The sequence below is a fragment of the Phocoena sinus genome, chromosome 9, assembly GCF_008692025.1.
Source record: "Phocoena sinus isolate mPhoSin1 chromosome 9, mPhoSin1.pri, whole genome shotgun sequence".
NCBI classification, from domain to species: Eukaryota; Metazoa; Chordata; class Mammalia; order Artiodactyla; family Phocoenidae; genus Phocoena; species Phocoena sinus.
Window position 1 is genome coordinate 76,438,084 of NC_045771.1, and position 23,528 is coordinate 76,461,611.

General features: G+C 35.7%; 1 protein-coding gene and 1 non-coding gene across 6 annotated transcripts; both read right to left on the minus strand.

The window, feature by feature from the left end:
- Window positions 1–53: 53 nt before the first annotated feature.
- On the minus strand, window positions 54–23,528 carry DBF4 (DBF4 zinc finger). 5 transcript variants are annotated; one of them, XM_032643784.1, is made up of 12 exons: window positions 23,274–23,528; window positions 21,867–22,039; window positions 14,955–15,134; window positions 12,880–12,930; window positions 12,097–12,166; window positions 11,818–11,894; window positions 11,101–11,137; window positions 9,851–9,896; window positions 6,842–6,970; window positions 6,238–6,352; window positions 3,044–3,168; window positions 54–1,242 (listed from the first exon to the last, which is right to left on the minus strand). In XM_032643784.1, exons 1-12 carry the CDS (start codon window positions 23,317–23,319, stop codon window positions 258–260), a joined length of 2,034 nt encoding a protein of 677 aa, XP_032499675.1. In that variant the 5' UTR covers window positions 23,320–23,528; the 3' UTR covers window positions 54–257. The 5 variants fall into 5 exon arrangements, with proteins under 5 accessions (XP_032499675.1, XP_032499676.1, XP_032499677.1 ...); XM_032643785.1 differs by having other exon boundaries at window positions 67–1,242; window positions 9,851–9,893; XM_032643786.1 differs by lacking the exon at window positions 9,851–9,896 and having other exon boundaries at window positions 67–1,242; window positions 6,842–6,909; window positions 11,129–11,137.
- On the minus strand, window positions 4,023–4,129 carry LOC116759929. Its single transcript, XR_004351591.1, has one exon. It is a non-coding gene; the product is annotated as a U6 spliceosomal RNA (small nuclear RNA).

The window sequence follows — 23,528 nt, forward strand, 5'->3', positions numbered from 1 at the left end:
CTTATTATTCATAATAGTTCTTAGAAAACAATTATGAACATAGTATGCAAAATAAGATGAGTCACAAGTTTATTCTACAATTTTTCTAGCATATTCAATTCTGTAGAAAAATGCAATCACCTTTATTGTTAATATTTACATTTCATTCTGTAAACAAAATTGGCAAAACCTCACCCCCAAAACTAAGAATTTTTATACATATTCTTAAAAATTTCAAGAATATCATTCTTCATTGCTTCTGAAAGGTATTTATTTTTTTAAATCTCAAAACCAGAAAATGTAGAAGTTGAAGGGGACGAGAAAAACACTGATAACAAATGTGAGTTTTCCTCTTCCCAAATATCTAAAACATCACATATACCACTGTTTTCAGTGTAGCTTGTGAAACCCAAAAATTCTGACTTTTCTTCACTGGTTTGAAATAAGTCCAGTAGAGACTGTACTGATGAGCTACAAATTCTGTTTTCTTCTTGTGTAGTAAGAGATTCAGTTCTTCTCTTATCTAACTCCACATTTGGTTCCAGGTTTTCTTTTTTATTTCTTCTTAATAGTATTTTCACTTTCCGATGGATTTTACCAGAAGGTAAACTATCCATATTCTTGATGTCACATGGGTTGGGTTCCTCAGTAGGGCTTTGGGATGGAGCCTTTGCCTGAATTGTTAGGTGCTTCTGTGAACTGTTTATTGCTAACAGATCAGAATCATGATGAAATACTGAACGAAGGTCCTTTTCCTTCATATCCTTTGCTGGAAAAAGTACAGTATCTGACTTCTGTTTTGGTTGAGATGCACTATTATCCGTACTGAAATGAGAAACTTGTACAGATGCCTGTTGCCTATGTGGACAGTGATCCACCCTTACTTCTAAGTCATTTTCATTTATAATTAATTTATGTTTAGGAACATTAAGAATGCATTCCTGTTTATTTTTATGTGGAGATAGAGATATAAAATTTTCTTTTATGTCATTTTCAGCTGGATTTAACATGGAACATTTATTAGATGTTTTATCATCATGTCCTCTTAATTCACTTGAAGGGTGTGGGATGTGTTCTGAAGTAGACATAAACTTTTGTTCAGGTTGCTGGGTTTCTTTATCCAGGAAACCGTGCTCCATCACCTGTACATTTTCCCTGGAGTTTTTCTGAGAAGTATGTTGTAATTCCATCTTTTCTTTACGTTCAAACTTTTTCAAAACATTTGCAGTAATAGGAGAAAGGGAACCAACACTGTATTTTATTCTTTAGAGGAAAAAGAAAAGAAAAAAAATTAAAATTGCTATCAAAAATTCCTGAGTATTTAAAAACTAAATTAGTAAAAATCTTTAAAAACTGTATATAAAACTTATTTAACTTAGAAAACACTACAAAAATACAGAACTTTTACTATTTAGCCACATTTACTTTAGATGCTTTTATTTTTTTGGCCACGCCGCGTGGCGTGCAGGATCTTAGTTCCCCGACCAGGGGTCAAACCCATGCCCCCTGCGGTGGAAGTGGGGAGTCCTAACCAATGGACTGCCAGGGAAGTCCACTTTAGATGTTTTTAAAATAATAAAACTTTACAGATATAGCTAAAAACTCTAGTGTACCATTCCTCATCCACTTTCTTCCACTTCCTCCCAGAGGTAAGCAGTTTCTTGACTTTGGTATTTAAAACTACTTTGGTCATATAAATCAAAGAAAGATGATAGTAAAGGGATTTGGGTCTGTTCCTAATTTTTTCACTATCCTGAAAAATTTCTTAATTTCTGTGCTTTGATTTACATTAATGTTGACTTCGCATGTGGTGAATGAGTATTGGGAAACCTAAGGCAGAAATGGATATTTATTTATATTTAAAAATAAACAATCCAATATTATAGTAAGCCAGAAACCTTATATCATTATACTTCTAAAGATGACAAGTCAGTAATCCTTAAGTTTCACACACATATTTGACTTGAAACTCTCTTCTTCATGGAGTCTCTTAATACCCTTGGGATGCTAGTTTGTATTAGACAATCCTAAATTACTTACAAAGAGAAAAAAACTTAATGGCTCACTAATTATGTTTTATGTTATACATGTCACAGATAATGAAGAGAAATATAGAATTCCACCTGCCCCTTCAAAACTAGAATGGTTACTTTTCTATTTATTTTGTTGATACTTTCACTTAAGACTCCTCTTGAACAAATGGAGGATATAAAATGTAAAAACACTAGTCCAACATCACTCTTCTTTAAAGTCCAGAGATGTTTAAGTGACTTGTCTATAGAGATAAAAATTGTGCAGATAATAAGATAATTAAGGAATAAACCAGTTTATATTTAAGTACTAGTTCAGAATTTTGCTGCAGAATGAGTTTTTAGGGAATTCTAAATTCTTACAGTAGCCCATATAAGTTTTAATAGTTGGAAATATGCTTCCTCTCCAAATATTACATCAGTCATGAACAATCATTCTGAATGTTACAGAAATAAGAGGTTTAGGAACTGTTCTACCCAGATATAGCCAAAAAACTTTCTAGTTAATTTTCAGGAGTTGCAGCTTGGTATCATTTTATAGTCTTCTTTATGCCTTAAGATTGGTCTAAAAACAGATATAAGGACTAAACAACCTATTGAGTTATTACCAGTTCTAGGGTATATTCATATGAAAGCATTTCTTTTTATTTTAGATTTGTGGGAATAATCTTAATGAGGCTCATTTTGTCAATGTACAGCTACTGTATACTGAACGTCACTGTATTCACACTTTATGCAGCTCGGGCCAAATCTAGTCTGCCATCTATTTATTTTTTGTGGTTCACAAAGCCTAAAATATTAACTATGTGGTTCTTTATAGAAAAAGTTTGCCAACTCCCCTTTTAGACTATGAAAGTAATAATAAGGTAAGCATTTTTGGTGGCGGTGGAGGAGGGAGAGAAAAGAAGCAATCAGTTCTTAACCATATTTCTATGCTGAAAATATAATCCTTCTAAGAACAGAAAACATTGGATTTATTTTTAGTTTAATGGTTTAATATTCTTGTAAAATTTAAAACTTGGGTTGATAATTACCTTTTATTTTTAGGCATGTCCCTTTCATATTCCACAAAGTCAAAAACTAACTTAGATACAATGTCATCAACAAGTTGATAGTGATTACTCTGTGCAAAGTTTCTGTGTTGCTCACTTAGAAGATGCTAAAATAAAACAAAAAAGTACATAGATCATAATTATATTTTAAAAGTAATAGATACTTTTTTCTAATATTCTCATGCCCCTAAAATTAAGTATCTAATAACTACTCCGAAGAAATATCCTTTATCAGAACTTAAAATAAGTAGAATAAAAGTAACTGCTGAGAAACCACTAAAAGTACTTTGGTTTTTAGTCTTCCATTTTTCAATCAGAAAAAGTCAAGTACTAATTAATTAGTAGTTTAAGGGAACTGAAAACCAATGAGCTACATCAGAAAATGAAGATAAAGCTGAAGAAAAACAACAGTAACATAGCATTTAGTGTGCTAATATTTTTGAAAACACTTCTCTTTACTACTTTATTCTTATGCAATTACCACTAAGTAATAAGTAAGGTAGGGCTTATAAAATATTAAATACATGAAATGTTATGTAACATACAAGAATCTAAAACAAGAATCTAGAAGAGAGATTAAGTAAAAAAAGATGAAGTACAACTAATGCTGGGAAGAATAAAAAAAAATTTTGAGAATGAGGGAATAAATGATCTCAATTACCCAGTGCTTATGACTGAGTACCGAGAAGGTTTTTCTCAATCTTAAGGGTGGTTAAGAACAAAAGTCAACAAGTTCAGTGTACTGGGATAAAACTCAGAGGAAACAAAGTTCCTTCGGAATAGGTGGAATCTCCAAGCTAATTCTGTATCATTTGTCTATCAGCTGATCAGGGAATTGTAACTAGAAGCCTGTATCAAGGTGATTATGGAAGAACCTCATTTGTTTCCCTAGTTTCATATCATTTTAACTTTTATTTTTGGTCATCCATTTTATTTTATTTTTTTTTTAACATCGTTATTAAAAACATCGGAACGCTTCACGAATTTGCATGTCATCCTTGCGCAGGGGCCATGCTAATCTTCTCTGTATCGTTCCAATTTTAGTATATGTGCTGCCGAAGCGAGCACTAATTTTAACTTGCGATGATTTGATTTTAATTCCAAAAACGAAATTCTTCACTGGTCACAAAAAATACAGTATTCTGGAATATAAACGTATTCCTTCCTTGCTTGCAAAATTTACCATATACAAATTATGTATGCTCAGTAATGTTAAAACTAATGAGAAACGAAACATTAACTTTGTAAGTTCAGATTCTGTTTATTCATGTTCTTGGAAGGAAAAATTACTAACTGAACTAAGAAAAACAACTTCCAACTTTTGTGTAGCTCCTCTCTACCTCCACCTAACTCTTTTTATTCATCCTTTAAGTCTTGATTTAAATGTCACTTTCTCAGTTGAGCCTTCCTTGTTCCTCATTCTACATTCAGTACTCTATTTATTACCACTGCACTTCATACTTCACTTTTCATCCTACTTGCAAATACATGTTTCATATCTATTTCCTCTGTCAGACTGTAAGATGGTAAAAGGGTAGGGAATATATCTGCCTTGTTTGCTGCTTAATTTCCTGTGATCAAATTTGTTAAATGAATGCTCGACACAGGTGGAACTGAATCACTACGAAATCAAAGTTTCAAAAAAGAAAATATTTCCTATATTCTTAGTGACTAGGGATCATATACATGAAAAACTGTAAAAAAAAATTAAAAATTAAAAAATATCCATCACAGTCTCTACTTTGATTTTCCTTTCTTGTGGTTGATTTTTAGCCCCAACATCCTCTGAGCATCAAATTAGGATCCACAAACTGATATTAAGGAAAACATCCATTTTAGATTAATTTATTGCAACAGCGAAGTAAAATTTCAGGACCAATCTACAATTTAAATTTTCAAAATGATTTTTGGGAAGGGCAAATATTTCTGAGAAAGTTCAGCTTATGATTAAAAATAATTTTAAACTAACTTTAAAATTAACTATTTTTCTACTTTATTATATAAACTAAACACAAAAAACACAAACTTTCAGTTATAAAACAAACTTCCAATTTAGAAACTGAAGACAGAGGTAGTTTATGGATCAGATATTTTCAAATATTTTTTCTCAACTTTCCTACCATCTTCTACCAAAACCAAGCACCAAAACAGACTGTCCCAGTATTTTAAAAATTAACAATTCAAACAATAACAGCTAATATTTAATAAGCACAGTGCCAGGTACTGTTCAAAGTCTCATAGACAGACAGGAAGCCAGGATTCAACCTTGGGCTAGCCTGGATCCAAAGCTCTTGCTCTTTTTATCAGTTTACAAATTGTAATTGTTCCCATTTTTTAAATTTTCTCTTCATCCCATATATATTTTCAACAATTTCTTTTTCTGCTATTTCAAAGAACTGTCTCCACTTTCTTCTCATCCTCCCATTAGTAAATCACTTACCCATTTTTTAATTGTTAAGGCCTGAAGCATGCAGTGACCCATGACCCACCCTCTCTCCCTCCCAACATCCAATCCACTGCACATCCTCTTGGCCCCACCTTTACAATCATATCCGCAAGCTGACTTCTACCACCATTGCTCAGTCCACCATCATCTGTTCTTTGATCCTACCAATCAGTTTCATTTAGCACTTTTGCATTGCTTATTTCAACATTCACAAGTCTTGTTCTCTCAACTTCTCTCAGGTCTCTACTCAAATACCACATCAGTTAGGTATTCCTTGTCTAGTCTAAATAAATAGCAACACCTTCATTCCTGCTTTATTTTCTCATAGCACTAATCTAATGTTCTCTCTATATACTTCACTATTCTCTTATCCTGTGGTTAGCTCTCTCTCCTCGCCTTCCACAGAATGTAATCTTCACAAGGGTTGTGAATTGGTCGCTTTTGTTCAATGCTGTTCACCCAGAGCAGTAATTGGTACACAGCAGGTGCTCAATAAATATTTGCTGAATGGATAAAAATGATTTTTCAATACACATTTCCCTGCTTTGGGTTCTTAAAATTCAAGATAATTCTATCAAAAAGAAGTATCTACTACTTAATAATTACCAAATTGTAAACCACAATCAAAAGAATAAACTAAAAAAAAAAAAAGAATAAACTAAAATTTAAACAGCAAATATTATTCATAGTTTTAGAAATATCAACCCTCTAAATACAAAATCACATTTACAGTATCGAGATCTTCGTATTTCTGCAAGCAACATTCACAATATCCCTTTTTTTTCTTCTCTTTTAACTGGAGTTGAACTGGGATTCCACCACATTTATCACCATCTCTTTGGATCCTGATAGAAATATATGGTAAAAGATTAACTGCTGAACGTAAGGAATAATTTTAAAAAATTTAGTCCTCAACTATCAAACAGCACCTGCCATAATTTGCAGAGATTTATATAAACAAATACTTTTAGCCATTTTTCTTTTTAAGAAATTGAGAAGCAAACTGAGAATGTAACGATTATTCTGGAGAATATCTCAGATCACTGAAAAGACACAACACATTTGAATTATTTGCAAATATTTTTAAGCTCCCCCCCAGAGCCCCCATCTAAAGTGGCTAAATGTGACATACTTGAAAAAGAGATTCAGACTTTAAATCTAGCAAAGGGGCATTAAAAATATCCAGGGGAGAAAGCACAACAGTGATTAGACAGACAGACACACACACACACCAACACACACACACATACCAACACACACACACCATGGTGTTAAATGAATTATTTTAAATATTTGTTTAAAAAGATAAAAAATTACTTGACGGTTTAACCAACCTTAGTTTAACCTGAGTTTCCTTTTGGGTGGTAGATGGCTTATCTACTTCAAATGGACTGGAGGGCTTCTGAACAGAATAGTTTATAAAAGGCATATTGGTCAGCTGAAGATAAAATGGCCTATAAAGCCTAAAAGAATAAAAAGACAAATACATGAGAATCTTTATGATGAAAGAAAACATGTTTCAAGTCTTATATTTCAAAATCATGTAATTCACCTGGAATCTGAAATAAACAATAGGAATCAATTAAAATTTACTATTTACTATTCTTAAGTGCACAGTTCAGTTGTATTAAGTATATTCAATGTTTTACAACTATTAACACCTGTCCATATCTAGAGCTCTTTTCATCTTTCAAAATGAAACTTTGTACCCACATATAAAATAAGTAACTCCCCATTCTCTCTTCCCCACCAGCCCCTGACAACCACCATTCTACCTTGTTTCCATGAATTTGACTACTCTGGGTACCTCATTAGGTGGAATCATGTAGTATTTTCCTCTTATTTCATTAAGCATAATGTCCTCAAGGTTGATCCATGTTGTGGTTTCAAAATTTCATTCCTTTTTAAAGTTGAATAATATCCCATTGTATGTATATACCATATTATCCATTCATCTGTTGATGAACATCTGGGTTGCTTCTGCCTCTTGGCTATTGTGAATAGTGCTGCTATGAACATGCATGTACAAGTGCTTCTTCTAAACCCTGTTTTCAGTTCTTTTGGATATATACTCAGAAGTGGAGTTGCTGGATCATACAGCAAGCAGTTCAGAATTTTTGAGGACTCTCCATATGGTTTTCCATAGTGGTTACACCATTTTCTAATCCCACAAATTGTGCATAAGAGTTCCAATATCTCCACACCCTCACCAACACTTTTTTCTTTTTAAAATAGTACCCATCCTAACGGTTGTGAGGTAATAGATTTCTCATTGTGGTTTTGATTTGCATTTCTCTGATGATGAGTAAGGTTGAACATCTTTTCATATGCTTGTTGGCAATTTGGGTATGTTTGGAGCAGTGTCAGGTCCTTTGCACATTTTTTAATTGGGTCATTTGATTTTCTGTTGTTGAGTTCTTCATAATACCATCGTATTAGATACATAACTTGCAACTATCTTCTCCCATTCTGTGGTTGCCTTCTCACTGTGTTATGTCTTTTGCGCACAGAAATTTATAATTTTGACGTAGTCCAATTTAGTTCTTTTATCTTTTTGCTTCTGCTTTTAGTGTCATATCCAAGAAATGACTGCCAATTCCAATGTCATATAGCTTCCCCCTATGTTTTTTTTCCCAAGAGTTGTATAGTTTTAGGTCTCTGACTCATTTTGAGTTAATTTTATATATTGTATAAAGTAAGGGTCCAACTTCATTCTTTTGCATGTGGCTATCTAGTTTTCCCAATACTGTTTATTATTATTATTATGTTTTTTTTTTGCGGTACGCGGGCCTCTCACTGTTGTGGCCTCTCCCATTGCGGAGCACAGGCTCCAGACATGCAGGCTCAGTGGCCATGGCTCACGGGCCTAGCCGCTCCACAGCATGTGGGATCTTCCTGGACCGGGGCACGAACCCATGTCCCCTGCATCGGCAGGCAGACTCTCAACCACTGCGCCACCAGGGAAGCCCCCAATACTGTTTATTAAAAAGACTGTCCTTTCCCTACTGAATGTTCTTGGCATCCTTGTCAGCAATCATTTGATCATATATATAAAGATTTACTTCTGGGCTCTTTATTCTATTCCATTGGTTTATATATGTCTTTATGTCAGTACCAAACTGTTTTGATTACTACAGCTTTGTAGTAAGTTTTGACATAGGTTAAGTGTAGACCTCCAACTTTGTTCTTCATTTTCAAAATTACTTTGGGTGTTCAGCGTCCCTTGAGATTCCATATGAATTTTAGGACAGATTTTTCTCTTTTTGCAACAGAAGTCATTGGGATTTTATAGGGATTGCTTTAAATCTGTAGATCACTTTGGGTAGTACTCACATCTTAAAATATGAAGTCTTCCAATCCATGAATATGGACTGTCTTTCCACTTATTGATGCTTCTCTAGGCCTTTTTTAAAATTTTTAAAATATTTTAATTTTTAAAAATATTTATTTTTATGGCTGTGTCGGGTCTTAGTCGTGGCACGTGGGCTCTTTGTTACGGCATGCGGGCTTTCTCTTCTCTAGTTGTGGTGCGTGGGCTCCAGGGCATGTAGGCTCTTTAGTTTGCAGCACATGGGCTCTATAGTTGAGATGCGAGGGCTTAGCTGTCCACAGCATGTGGGATCTTAGTTCTCCAACCAGGGACTGAACCTGTGTCCCCTGCATGGGAAGGAGGGTTCTTTACCACTGGGCCACTAGGGAAGTCCCTCCAGGCCTAATTTTAAATTGTACTTTTTTTTTTCTCACAGTAGCACATTTTAAAAAAAGAAGTGTTCAACACATCTTTGTCACCTCATTGAGCACCCAAGAGAATTAATCACACATGTCTAAATGAGTAACTAGAATGTGTAGGGAAAGAAATCTAATTCTCCCATGCCAAATTAGTCTACTTATATCTGTAGTCTTCATTAAGATTATTCTATAGAGCTTCAGAATGAGTTTGCGAAAACTACCAAATTAGATGTTATACTCAGATTTTGTATTTCCAAGTAGTAACTAATAATTTCTTTTTTACAAATGTAGATGCAGTCTTTAAGTAGTAGTTCTAAATCATATGGTATTGCCTTTAGCCAGAGAATGGTTATTTGAAATACTGAAAAATGAGCTGGTCTCGTGATTGCTCTAAACTAGATTTTCAAGGAATTATTATCTAAAACCTACTGAAACTTAATTCAGTCCTTGAGCACAAAGTAATGCTACTTTTTGAAACTGTGCCACATGCATATTAATATCATATAAATCTAACGTAAAGGGACCTAAAAGTATTAGCGGGAACAGTTTAATTAGTTAGATTTTCTCCTTTAATATTGTATTTAAATCATACAGATTGAATTTAAGATACTTACTGGCTTATATCTTCCACCTTTACAAAAGGCTTTTTGAGTCTACCTGCTTGGGAATATACAAAACATGGTATTAGATGCTTACAAATCCAGAATTTTTTTTCTTAAATAAAACTACTCTGGCTAAAATAATCCAACGATGTATCCATTATCCATTTCATTTCAATTTGAAGTTTTTAGCCTCAGATAAGGTATCCTGCAATTATAAATCCATTTCTAAAATGACAGAAGCTCTGTCTATATTCTGTGATTCTTAAATGGAATGGATCTCCTAAAGGATCTATAAGCAGAATTCCGGAGGATTTTCAGCTAGAACAGGTAAAAAAATTTAACTTTTATGTTCACTAATCTCTAACTGAAATGTAACACGTCCTTCAATTTTGCATATAAGCAAAAGAATCACAGTAGTATTAGCAGTGCTTGTAATTTTTATTTATTTATTTATTTTACTTATTTACTTTGGCTGTGTTGGGTCTCCCTTGCTGTGCACAGGCTTTCTCTAGCTGCAGCGAGCAGGGGCTACTCTTTGTTGCTGTGCATGGGCTTCTCATTGCAGTGGCTTCTCTTGCTGCGGAGCATGGGCTCTTGGCGTGCGGGCTTCAGTAGTTGCAGCACGCGGGCTCAGTAGTTGTGGCTAACGGGCTCTAGAGCACAGGCTTAGTAGTTGTGGCGCACAGGCTTAGTAGTTGTGGCGCACAGGCTTAGTTGCTCCGCGGCATGTGGGATCTTCCTAGACCAGGGCTCGAACCCGTGTCCCCTGCATTGGCAGGTGGATTCTAAACCACTGTGCACCAGGGAGGCCCAATGCTTGTAATTTTGATATCAGTTGAAACATATTTTCATATCATATTAGTTACTACAAATATCTCAAAGCATCATTTATACTCATCACTTCAAAACAAAATTACACTAGCAATTATAATCACTGCTAGAACTTTTTAATGTGTAATAAAAACAAGTATATAACTATTTTATACTGAAAAATATTCTGATAACTGAATTTCAATGTAATTGATTTTCTTAGTGATATAATGATAAGCAAAAATGTTTTAAAAAACATTATTCTAACAAAGGTCCATAGACTTTACCAGACTGCCATAGGGGTCAACGTTCTAAAGAAAAAAAAAAAGGCTAAGAACTACTGAAAAAGTCATTTAAAGGGTTGGTTACATGATATGTTAGAAGATTTTTATATGTTTTATTCTATTTTCTAAAAGCAAAACAAACACACTTAAGGAAATCAAAATACTTACTTCTTGCTTTCTGTGTGCCAATACTTACTCTTTTCCCCTAAAAAAAAAAAAAATATATATATATATATATATATATATAAACATATATATGGTAAAAACACTGGGCTTGAAAGTACAGTGAAAACAGCTATTGCAATTGCTCAATATCCTCAAGATTAAAAAATCATATAGGAAAACAACTAAATAAAGGAAGGGTGATTATTGCAGTTTCATGGGGAAAAAAGAGAAAAAGCTGCTTTTCAAAATCAACTCAACCAAAGAAATGAAAGGAAACAAAGATCATTCAGGAATTAAAGATTTTATCCAGTGGTATGGAACTTAATAATATAAGCTCACTTTTACAATACCCCCAACAAATATTTTGTATTTTAGCTATAATGTCTTCACAGAAAGAAATCAACCAATAAAGAAAAGGCATGGTTAGTAAAATAATCTAAAAATAGTCATGTAAGTTATTTTTATGCCCTCATTCAGCAAAACCTTTGTGATAAACTCATCAAAGGTGGAACAACTTTTACCTCATGAGTAAATCCTAAAGTAAAATGATATGCAACAATTTATTCAAATGACAGAAACATGCATATAGTACACAGGATTACCCCTAGGATATTCTGGCAGTAATATTTTCCACTTGGCAAAAAAATTTATAGATACATAAATAAAAACCAAGCTTACCATTTTCTTTAATTAGTTTAAAAATTAAGGAAAATAACATACCCCATCTCTTACAGAAGTACTTGATTTCTTGAGTAAATACAATTCTTTTTTCTTTTGTTCAATGTAGTATCTAATGTCTTTATTAAAAGAAAGAAGGGTTTAAGATTAGCATTTTTACCTTTGGAGTTAAATGCTGCTATTTTCTTATAATTGTAGTAAATTTAGATGAAAGAATTACCCTTAGAGGTATCTCTTGCTATCAGAATTCTATCTAAAATTAGGAATGAAGAGACAGACACTTATAACAAATACTGTCAAAAGCAATAATAAAATCCTTACCATCAATATGAAGAATTTTTACTCCCCATGATAAGGCGTTTGATAATATACTGTTTGAAGGAATAAAATCCTGTTAAAAAAAAAGTTTGATAGTTTTTTCTAGGAAATTACTCTTTTAAATGAGCTAAATTAAAAATATTATCTGAAGCTTAATGTCACTGAGATGGTTATTCAGAAAAGACCCTATACAGTTAAAATATAGCATTGAGAATATCAGTTTTTTTCTTCTGAAATTTCTAAAACCATTTCTGTTTAATATACCTCCATATTCTTTTTTTTTTTTTTTTTTTTGCAGTACGCGGGCCTCTCACTCTTGTGGCCTCTCCCGTTGCAGAGCACAGGCTCCGGACGCACAGGCTCAGCGGCGATGGCTTACGGGCCTAGCCGCTCCACGGCATGTGAGATCTTCCCGGACCAGGGCACAAACCCGTGTCCTCTGCATTGGCAGGTGGACTCCCAACCACTGCGCCACCAGGGAAGCCCTACTCCCATATTCTTGACGATTAATGTACCCTGTAGCCTTACAGTTAATAGTTTCAAGAAATTTTTTCTTTTAAAGACACAAAAATGCCACAGGCTTCAGAAGTGGCCAGTAATACTTTAAAAGGCCACAAGATGGAGGCGTTTCTTCATGAAAAGCAGATTCTGTTCTTTATGAGATACATGCTGATATTTAGGCTTTTCCTATTAAAAATGAGGAAAAGATTTCAAGAACATCTCTATTTTACATTTCAGTTTTTAGGAATAGAATATACACTGCGAATTTTTAAAATTCCTACTTACATGGTCCTTGATAGCTTTTTCAACTAATAATTTTCCTCTGCTCAAACACACCTATAAAAAGACCAGAGAACAATAGTTATAACATAGTGCCTCATTGGAAAAAATTTTAAAAAGATAAAACAGCTAAAGCAAGTAGATAAAATTTAAAGATGAATTTTAATATAAATATGAAATTTAAAATACATAGTTTATTTGTACAAGTCTTAATGATCATCAACATAATAAATGTACAGTAAAAAGTTATTTCCTTAGGGTCTTTGTTTGTAATAAGATCTATTAAAAAGTTTGTTTCTTTTTTTGGTAGAGCCTAAACTCAGCTTAAAAAAAAAAGGTCAGTTCTGTAGTAAATGTTATTCAACATGAAAAATAAAATAGGTTGATGTGAAATTCAATCTATAATTAAATAGTAAGTTTACATTTTAATTTCCTATTTAACCAAAGATCTAAGGATATGAGTAAACCATATATACTGTTTTTACATAGCATTTCACTTTTTAAACAAAACAGTAGGAAAAGCAGTTGAAATGCTAATAGCAGCATTTAATTTGGAACTAGTCACTGGTGTACAACCATGTTCCTCCAAAAAAGCATTAACTGAAAGAATGTATGAGGCTTCCTTGGTCTCTTCTTCTTTGACGTTTTTGCTTCTTTGTATTTGTCTCTTTCTTTTCAAGAGGTATCTTTTATGTAACAATCATTTCTTTTACCTGTTCTCCCCCGCTCCCATTTTTCCCTGCTTTCCAAATGGCTGCAGTAGATAAGTTGGGGAGGATATTTTTTTAATTTATTTTAAAAATTTATTTATTATTTATTTTTGGTCCTTTGTTGTGTTGCACGGGCTTCTCACTATGGTGGCTTCTCTTTTTGCAGAGCACAGGCTCTAGGCGCGCGGGCTCAGTAGTGTGGCTCGCGGGCTCTAGAGTGCAGGCTCAGCAGTTGTGGCGCACGGGCTTAGTTGCTCCGTGGCATGTGGGATCCTGGACCAGGGATCGAACCCGTGTCCCCTGCAATGGCAGGCGGATTCTTAACCACTGTACCACCAGGGAAGCCCCGGGGAGGATAATTTTAAATAATTAATTTCAATCTAAAAATGAGATAAACACTATTTTCAACCTCTTGCCCTTTTCATACCCAATTAAATCAATTTAATTTATCCTTCACTGTATCTTACAACTTACTGGCAACTGAGTGGTAGGGATATGATGTTAGTAATTCTAGTACAGGGGTTGGCAAACTTTTTCTTTAAAGGGCCAGATAGTACATGTTTATATGGCTCTGCAGGCCATATAGTCTCTGTTGCAACTATCCCATTCTGCCTTTACAGCAGTAAAGCAACCAGTCAATATGTAAATGAATGGTATGTCTCTGTTCCAATAAAACTTTACTCATGGACAATGAAATTTGAATTTCACATAATTGCCACTTGTCACAAAATATTCTTTTGAATTCTTCCCGAACCACTTGAAAATGTAAAATCCATGCGTAGCTCGCAGGCTGTAAAAAACAGGTGTCAGGCTTGGGGCTTCCCTGGTGGCACAGTGGTTGAGTCTGCCTGCTGATGCAGGGGACGTGGGTTCGTGCCCTGGTCCGGGAGGATCCCACATGCCACGGAGCGGCTGGGCCCGTAAGCCATGGCCGCTGGGCCTGTGCTCCGCAGCAGGAGAGGCCACAACAGTGAGAGGCCCGCGTGCCGCAAAAAAAAAAAAAAAAAACAGGCGGCAGGCTGGATTTGGCCCATGGGCCATAGTTTGCTTACCTCTGCTCTGAAACAAACAAAAGGTTTCTATTCCTTCTTTAAAAAATGATCTGCTGTCACTCTTTAGTTGTAAATTACTCTCAAAATAAAAGCCATCACTAAATGCAAGGGCATATTTTAGGAATCAGTGTGACTACACAAGCACTATTAGGAGAAAAATCACCTTTCTATATACAACAGCAACCTTATTAACGACTGGAAAGCCACACTTAGTGTAGATATTATTCTACCTAAGTGAACTCTGTTATCAGCCCACTCTTGAAAATTATAAAATCCTATAGCCTTTCCCAGAGTCTCAAACCATATTTCAGAGACTTACTGTATCTGGAGACTTAAATGAACTTCCATCATGGCTGGGATGAGGTGATGTGGTTTCTGCAGTATATGCAGATTCTGGACTTGGTACAGGAGAAATTTGTCCCAAGGTTTGTGCAAATTTAGCTTCCTTTTTATTTGAAATAAGATAACTGATATCTTTGCTGAGAAATTCTTCAACTCGCTAAAGGAAAACAAAGTATTTTTAAGTAAGTCATATAAACCATAAACTGTTTCATATGCTAGGCACAGTAGAGAATGCCAATTTGATGCATTTTAATATTCTAAATTTCTATACTGTATTATTCTGAACCTAGAGTTGAGAAAGTACAATGAGAATTCTAATAAAACAACAGCATGTAGTTTATATATTGTAATTAGTTTAATCCACATGACAACCCATAATACTAATATTATCCTTATTTTGTGGAGAAGAAAACAGAAGTTAAGTGACTTGCCTTGAGGGTTACACCAGTAGTAAGAGAATTTGAACACAGGTACTCTTTTTTTTTTTAACCTTAATTTTTTCTTAATTGAAGTACAGCTGATTTACAACGTTGTGTGAACATAGGTATTGTTTCATATCCATGCTCTAAAGCACTACTGTCCAATAGAACTCACTGTAATGATGGAAATGTTCTTTATCAGCATTGTCCAATATGGTAACAACTGCCACATGTGACTACTGAGTACGTGAAGTGTAATTAATGTGACTGAGCAACAATTACAAACTGTTAATTTTAATTAACTTAAATTTCAATAGGCACATGTAGCGAATGGCTATAATACTGGATAGCACAATTCAAACTTATAAAGTTATAACATCTTTCCTTAAGACTTAAACTATTAAAAGGTAGGAAACCCTTACTTTTAAGAGTGTATGACTGAGACTTCCCTGGTGGCGCAGTGGTTAAGAATCTGCCTGCCAATGCAGGGGACACGGGTTCGATCCCTGTCCGGGAAGATCCCACATGCTGCAGAGCAGCTGAGCCTGAGTGCCACAACTACCAACGCTGGGGGCCCTAGAGCCCGTGCGCCACAACTACTGAAGCCTGAGGGCTCTCAGGCCCCCGTACTGCAACTACTGAGCGTGCTGCAACTACTGAAGCCTGCATGCAGCAATGAAGACCCAACATAGCACCCCCGCCCCAAAAAAAGTGTATGACTGTTTTGAAGAGAATTTCCCTAGTTTGAAAACCACTGCTTAAATGTCTGAATTTATAAACACATGTACCAAAGTCAATAAGTCAGTGTTGAAAATCACTGCCATCCAAAGGCAGGAAAATTAAACTAAGTAGAAAAAATACTATTAATCATTAACTATTTGCATAAATGAGAGACTCAAAGTATTTTAAGCAGCTGTATCTAATTTCTGTAGGGTCTCACAACATAAATGAAGATAATAAACAATGAAGCAAAGTATGTAATTAGTTAATTTCATCTAAGCATTAAGCACAATTTGTTGCTAAGACCAGCAGCTGCCTTGGTTAAATGCAAATCACTAGTTCCTTTTTTTCTGAGTAACATTTTCATCCACCAGTAAATAAAGTACATTTATGTATTCTAAGGATGACAGACTCAAATGCCTACAGGGCCAGCAAGAATACGAATGAACGATTACATGTCAAATACTCTTTTCATCTTCATAAATATGTGGCCCCAGCACTGACAGAGCTTCCAGTTTTTCGAGAAGCCCAATCTCCCAACCATTAAAAAAAAAAAATTGTGATAAAATATGTAACATAAAATTTACCATTTAAACCATTTTTGAGTGTACAATTCAGTGGCATTAAGTATATTCACAATGTTGTATAACCTTCTCCACTATCCATTTCCAGAAGTTTTTCATCATTCTAAGCTGAAACTGTACCCATTAAACAATAACTCCCCATTTTCCCCTCTTGCCAGCCCCCCTTTTTTTTTTTTTTTTTAAAGTATATTTATTTATTTGTTTAGTTTTGGCTGCACTGGGTCTTTGTTGCTGTGTGCGGGCTTTCTCTAGTTGTGGCAAGCGGGGACTACTCTTGGTTGCGGTACGCGGGCTTCTCATTGCAGTGGCTTTTCTTGTTGCAGAGCATGGGCTCTAGGTGCACGGGCTTCAGTAGTTGTGGCACACAGGCTCAGTAGTTGTGGCTCGCAGGCTCTAGAGTGCAGGCTGAGTAGTTGTGGCACATGGGCTTAGTTGCTCTGTGGCACATGAGATCTTCCCAGACCAGGGCTTGAACCTGTGTCCCTTGCATTGGCAGATGGATTCTTAACCACTGCACTACCAGGGGAGTCCCTTGCCAGCCCCTTTTAATGCTTACTTTCTGTTTCTATGGATTTGATAATTCTAGGTACTTCATATAAGTGGAATCCTGTATTTGTCCTTTTGTGTCTGGTTTATTTCATTTAGTACAGTGTTTTCAAGGTTCACTCATGATGTAGCATGGATCAGAATTCCATTCCTTTTCAAGGTTGAGTAATATTCCACTGTATGTATAAACCACGTTTTGTTTATCCATTCACCTGCTGATTAACATCTGGGTTGTTTCCACCTTTTGGTTATTGTGAATAATGCTGCTGTGACCATGGGTATATAAGTATCTCTTCCAGACTCTGCTTTCAGTTCTTTTGGGTATATACCCAGAAGTGGAATTGCTTGATCATATGGTAATTCCATTTTTAATTTTTTGAGGAAACTAATGTTTTCCATAGCAGTTGCACCATTTTACAATCTCACCAACAGTTCACGAGGGTACCAGTTTCTCTACATCCTCACCAACACCTATGTTGATAGTGGCCATTCTAACAGATATCAGATGGTACCTCAGTGTGTGGTTTTTTTTAATTGAAATATAGTTAATTTACAATGTTGTGTGTCTGGTGTACAGCAAAGTGACTCAGTTATACATATATATACATATTCTTTTTCATATTCTTTTCCATTATAGTTTATTACAAGATATGGAATATAGTGCCCTATGCTATACAGTAGGACCTTGTTTACCTATTTTGTATATAGTGGTTTCTATCTGCTCATCTTTAACTCCTAATTTACATCCTCCCCCCACTCTCCCCTTTGGTGACCATAAGTTGGTTTTCTATGTCTGTCTCTATGTTTTTGATTTGTATTTCCCAGTGATTAGTGATGCTGCACATCTTTTCATGTGCTTATTGGCCATCTGTATGTATGTATCTTCTTTGGAGAAATGTCTATTCAAGTCCTTTGCTCATTTTTTAATTGGGTTGTTTTTTGTTGAGTTGTAGTAGTTCTTTATATTCTAGATATTAATCCCTTATCAGATGTATGATTTGCAAATATTTTTTTTCTCATTATGTGGGTTGTCTTTTCACCCTCTCGATAGTGTCCTTTGATACACAAAATCTTCACATTTTTATTAAGTCCAATTTATCTGTTTTTTCATTTGCAGTCTGTGCTTTTGGTGTCAGTCAAGGACTCAATGCCAAATCTAACATCATGAAGATTCTCCCCAATACTTTCCTCTATGGGTTTTAGCTCTTACATTTTAGATCTTGATCCATTTTTAATTAATTGTAGCACATAATATACAGTAAGGGTACAACTTAATTCTTTTGCATGTTGATATTCAGTTTTCCTAGCATCAGTTGTTAAAAAGATTATCCTTTCCCCACTGAATGGTCTTGGTGCTCCTGCTGAAAATCAACTATATGAGAGGATTTCTGGGTTCTCTATTCTATTGCATTGGTCTATATATTTGTCCTTATGCTAATATGACACATTTCCCTTGGTTTTCCATTTCCTGTACCTCGAGTTATAAGTCTTTAATAATGAAAAATATCTTTTACAATCTGGTCCCAATGTAACACTGTTTCTTGCCATATCCCCCATCTAAATCCCAAGCTCAAGTCATACTCTTAATATTAGCAGTTGCTCAAACAAACCACACAGACCTATATTTTAAATATGTTCTTTCCTCTATTTAGTTTGTTCATTTTACCTGGTATATTCCTACTAGGCTTTCAAGACTCAGCTCAAATTTTATTCCTGCTATAAATCCAAAAGGCAGAGTTAATATTTCCATTTCTATATTCTAATGGCAATTTCTACATAACTTCTGTTAAAGCACTGACAATGCTATACTGTAATTTATTGATTTAGGTGTCCGATAGACTGAGAATTCCTAGAGGATTAGACTACATCTTATTTTTGCATTCCCCAGCATCTAAAATAGTGCTAGCATATGGGAGACACTGGTGGAATAATTTCTGAATGAATTTCCGTATGCCCAAATCATAACCATTCTTCAAAGCTGAGTTCAACTTGTGTCTGTACAATGGCCTCCAAGATTCCTTAGTTGGAAGCAATCTTTCCCTCTTATAACATTCTATATTACAATTAATTGTACCAATGCCATCTCTGCTTAGATTAGAAATTGAGGGTGGGATGGACATCAGATTCATTTTTGAATCTACCAAAATACTTAATACTGTGTCCTGTACCGTTGAGTTAGTTTTATCATGGCCTTTAATTTATTAGCTACTGTGGAATCTAGGTCTTTAAAAGAGTAAACTCAAAACTTATTTTCTCATGACTCAAGGTCACACTGAACATCCACAACAAGTAATTCTGTCCTCAAGTTCATGAGGACAGAACTATGCCATGGTATCTGACCCTACATCTCTTTTCTTCTCCAGCTGTCTTATTTTAGCCCAAACTGTTTAGATATGGGCTTAAGCATGGTTGGTTTTACAACAGCAACCTTTCTTGCCACTATTAGAGATAGTCCCCCATTATGTCAGCACTTCACTGATGTGCTCTCAGTGGCTGAATCTTCAGAAGTGTACTCTCCAAATAAAAGGTGTATTTAGATGTTTTCATTCAGACTAGAGAAAGCAAATGCATAAAACGGACAGTTCAAAAAAGATGACACGGGCTTCCCTGGTGGCGCAGTGGTTGGGAGTCCGCCTGCCGATGCAGGGGACATGGGTTCGTGCCCCGGTCCGGGAGGATCCCACGTGCCCTGGAGTGGCTGGGACCGTGAGTCATGGCCGCTGAGCCTGCACGTCTGGAGCCTGTGCTCCACAACGGGAGAGGCCACAGCAGTGAGAGGCCCGCGTACCGCAAAAAAAAAAAAAAAAAGATGACACTGTTAATAACCTGAGGCAAAATAAATTACAAATGGTTAAAGGATCTAAGTAATCCTAAAAATTAAGTAATAAGCACAGTCCTTTTGAGGAAGATCTATCAATATTTAACTACACGTTTCTTAAAGTTGAATCTTAAAACTTAAATTAGTGTATAGAAATCAAAGTTCCTTTATAGCTCCCATACGAGATCTTCGTAAGTCTTTTTCAGTGATAGAAATAGTACTGTGCTAGAGACAGAAATCATGACATCATGAATTATTGGAAAGATAGTGTGGGGGAGATCAGAATTTGATAAAAAAAAATCTTAGGAGAAATTAAAGGAATAAAGTCAATAAATCAAATTCAGTTGAAAATCCACAGCTTTGGGGAAAAATTTGGAAACTTATGACATTAATATGCTCCTCATTTCATTGACCTACTTCAAACCATTTTAGGATAAAAATTTGAAGTGTATAAAACCAACTTTCAGCTCTTTCTCAGCTATTATCTAACACATAAGTGAATTCAAAATTTGTTTCTTGCAGGTGCCTCAGGAACTGCTATGGGGATGAGAGGAGAGAGAAAAAGGGGGTAGGGCAGGCAGTCCCTGCACTAGCTTCTATACTGCTGTTTCAGCTACAGCAATTCCCTTTTTATTGGCTTTACACATTGGACTTCTGAACATGATTTTGTTTGAAGGGTTCCACTGCTAAAAGCACAAATCTAAAATTACTGATTTAGATTAGAAGGGTTAATAAGTTTTTCCATTATATTTAAGAAAGCTCTCAAACCATATCAGATAGCGACTTTGTAGCCACTGATTGCTAGAGGAACAGAATGGTGCAGTAGCATGAGTCCAGGTATTAGGCTGATTCTACCCTGGGTCAGTCACTTACTTCTCTGGACACTTAAGTACTTAATTTTTAAAATAAGGGATCTTTACTCAATGATGGCAGGCTATAAAACATGAACTTTAGTAATGCAGTCATATGGTCATTATGGTACATGCTACTACTATGACAAATGTGTGACAATGTTTTATTTTAAGAAAATGAATAGCAAAAAAGTAGAATAGCTTTTCAAAGACAGTTAAGTAAAATATATCAAAAAATGATTCCAAAAAACTTGTTACATGTTCTGCAAATTTCTATTCCAGTAATGGCAGGATTTGTTCATATTATTCAAAAAATGTTAACCATGACAAAGTGCAGCAGAAATCTTTGAAACAGGAATAATCAGGAAATAAATGAATAAAATCTTAACCTTGCTAAAATTTACCCAGTACCACCCTTAATCCTAAGAAAATCTTAGAGTTTTACCCAAATTTTCTAATTTCCTAATCATTTACTCAATGTATAAGGTAGGAAAGAAGCACGTTTTCCATATTTATAATCCAAAATCGTTCCCTTAATGACATTGATTCTGTTGAGACTGTATCAGTCAAGAGAAATTTTAACTCTGTGGTTTGAACAGGTTTTCCTTGTTCTGTAAATAACATCTTACTTTCATGTAGCTTCCCAATAATCATAATCAAGGAGTTTCTGCCACCTGGAGGACATCCCAACATTACCATGAGAAGGCAATCAGCAGTTCCTTCAGGACAAGGGAGTCTCATTTCTCACACTTGTGAACTTCACACCAGACTAATAATCACAGAAACCTGAAAGTTTTGTCAGCCTACAGAAGGTTAAAACAAATGACTGTTCATTAATGATAAACAGCTGTTAAAAATTTTAAGCTTGGTGCTTATAAAAGTTTTTTTCCCAAAGGAAAATGTTAAATGATTAGTTTTCCTTTTTTGTTACAGTGTATGGTTTTGACTTACCCCTCCCAGATCCTTAATGTCCTTTTGCAGTTTTTCAGATATGGTGACAGAAGGTAAGTCAATGTAAAATACTTTACCCCAGAGTGGCTTATATTTGGATTTTTCTTGTTTGTTATCAGTTTTCAGAGATTTCAAAGACGGTCGATTTTTTTCATTTTTGACTTGGATTCCACCTATTGTTTAAAAAATTTAGAATTAGATCATGTTTTACGCAGACAGAAATTTTCTACTGTTTTAAAAATATTTGTTTATGTGATAATATCACAGAGAGAAAAATCTAATCCTACTAATTTAGCAGTCATTAACATTTTAATATATTTCTTTGTGGTATCACTTAGGATAAAGGCAAAATACTCTATTTTAACAGATATTATATGTCGCAAAACGACTTGTTCACAGTCAACAGTTGACTCTGCAAGAAATATTCATGTGTTTATCCGTGTTTTATGCATTAAGGCAGTGAACTATGTAAAACCAATTTGAAAGAATTTTCCTAGTATGTAAACTGCATGGAGTATTTACTCAACAAATACTCATGGAGCGTCTGCCATTCTGTTGAACACTCACAACTGGTACTTAAAATGTTGAACATTTAATAATGCAAGAAACCTGTTACTCAGAATGACCTAGACCTCAAAGGTTCCTGACTGCTCAAGGTTGAGTTTCACATAGAGTCAGTGTGTATATTAAGAACTCAGCGGTCCATTTGAAGAACCAAATCACCATTCATTTCATTCTTTCCTTTGAAAACATATCAGATCCAAACAGCTGCTTAAAAATTAACTTTAAGAACTCAATCTGTTCATAAGTAGACCACATATACACACTATACATATCAATATATACCCACACACACTATACATGTTCAAAAGAAAAACTTACAGGCTGCAATGCTTTACCAAATAGAAGTGATTGAAAATGAAAGTTTGCTCTTGTTTCTGTCTGTAATGTTGAAAACAGCAACGGTGTGTTTGAAATACAAACACTTTCCCTCAACTTCATAAGACCAAAAATCCACCCATAATCACCCAGTTTAATCAGGAAGCGAAAAGCCCCGAGCACATCTGTATTTAAATCGAGGCTCAAGCGGCAGCCTCAAAGGGTCGCAGCATCGGTGGGCGCCCCGGCGGGTTCCCGGGTCCCGCATTGTCTTCTAGTTTTATAACCGACAGCGCTACGGGGAATTTGCGGCCGAGGCTGGAGAGTGGAGAGCGCCAGGGGCCGGGCCGGGATCCGTTCCCTTCCTGCGGCAAAACCCCGAAGCAAGCCTTCCTTCAGGCCAGAGCAGGATGCACGTGTCAGAAGAGAAAAGCAGAGACCCAGCGCGAGAACTCTGAACAATCAATTATGGAACCATGAGGGAAGGAAAGGATTAAAGGGACTGCAGCCGGAGGAGGGGCTTCGTACCCTGGAAATGTCCTCTGCTGTGGGTCCTCATGGCTCTGGAGTTCATGGCAGCCGCCCGGCACCTACATGCTGGGTCCGGAGAAAGTGTCGCGCCGGGCGGCCGCGGAAACACGGCTCCTCAAGGCCCGTTGACCGGCCGGTAGCTTCTCCGCTTCCGCGGGCCACCACACCCACGCAGCAGAGATGCCGCGTCTGCCCGCCGAGTTTCCGGGGGCGGAATGCGGCCTCAGGGCGCCAAGGAGGAAGTGGCAAAGC

Coding starts and splice junctions, on each gene's coding strand:
- DBF4 (XM_032643784.1), bottom strand. CDS start 23,319: ATGAACTCCAGAGCCATGAGGACCCACAGCAGAGGACATTTCCAGG. Junction 6,353..6,841: donor GAAACTCAGGTTAAACTAAG/GTTGGTTAAACC, acceptor TATTTCTATCAG/GATCCAAAGAGATGGTGATA. Junction 1,243..3,043: donor GACATGCCTAAAAATAAAAG/GTAATTATCAAC, acceptor TTTCCTCTAAAG/AATAAAATACAGTGTTGGTT.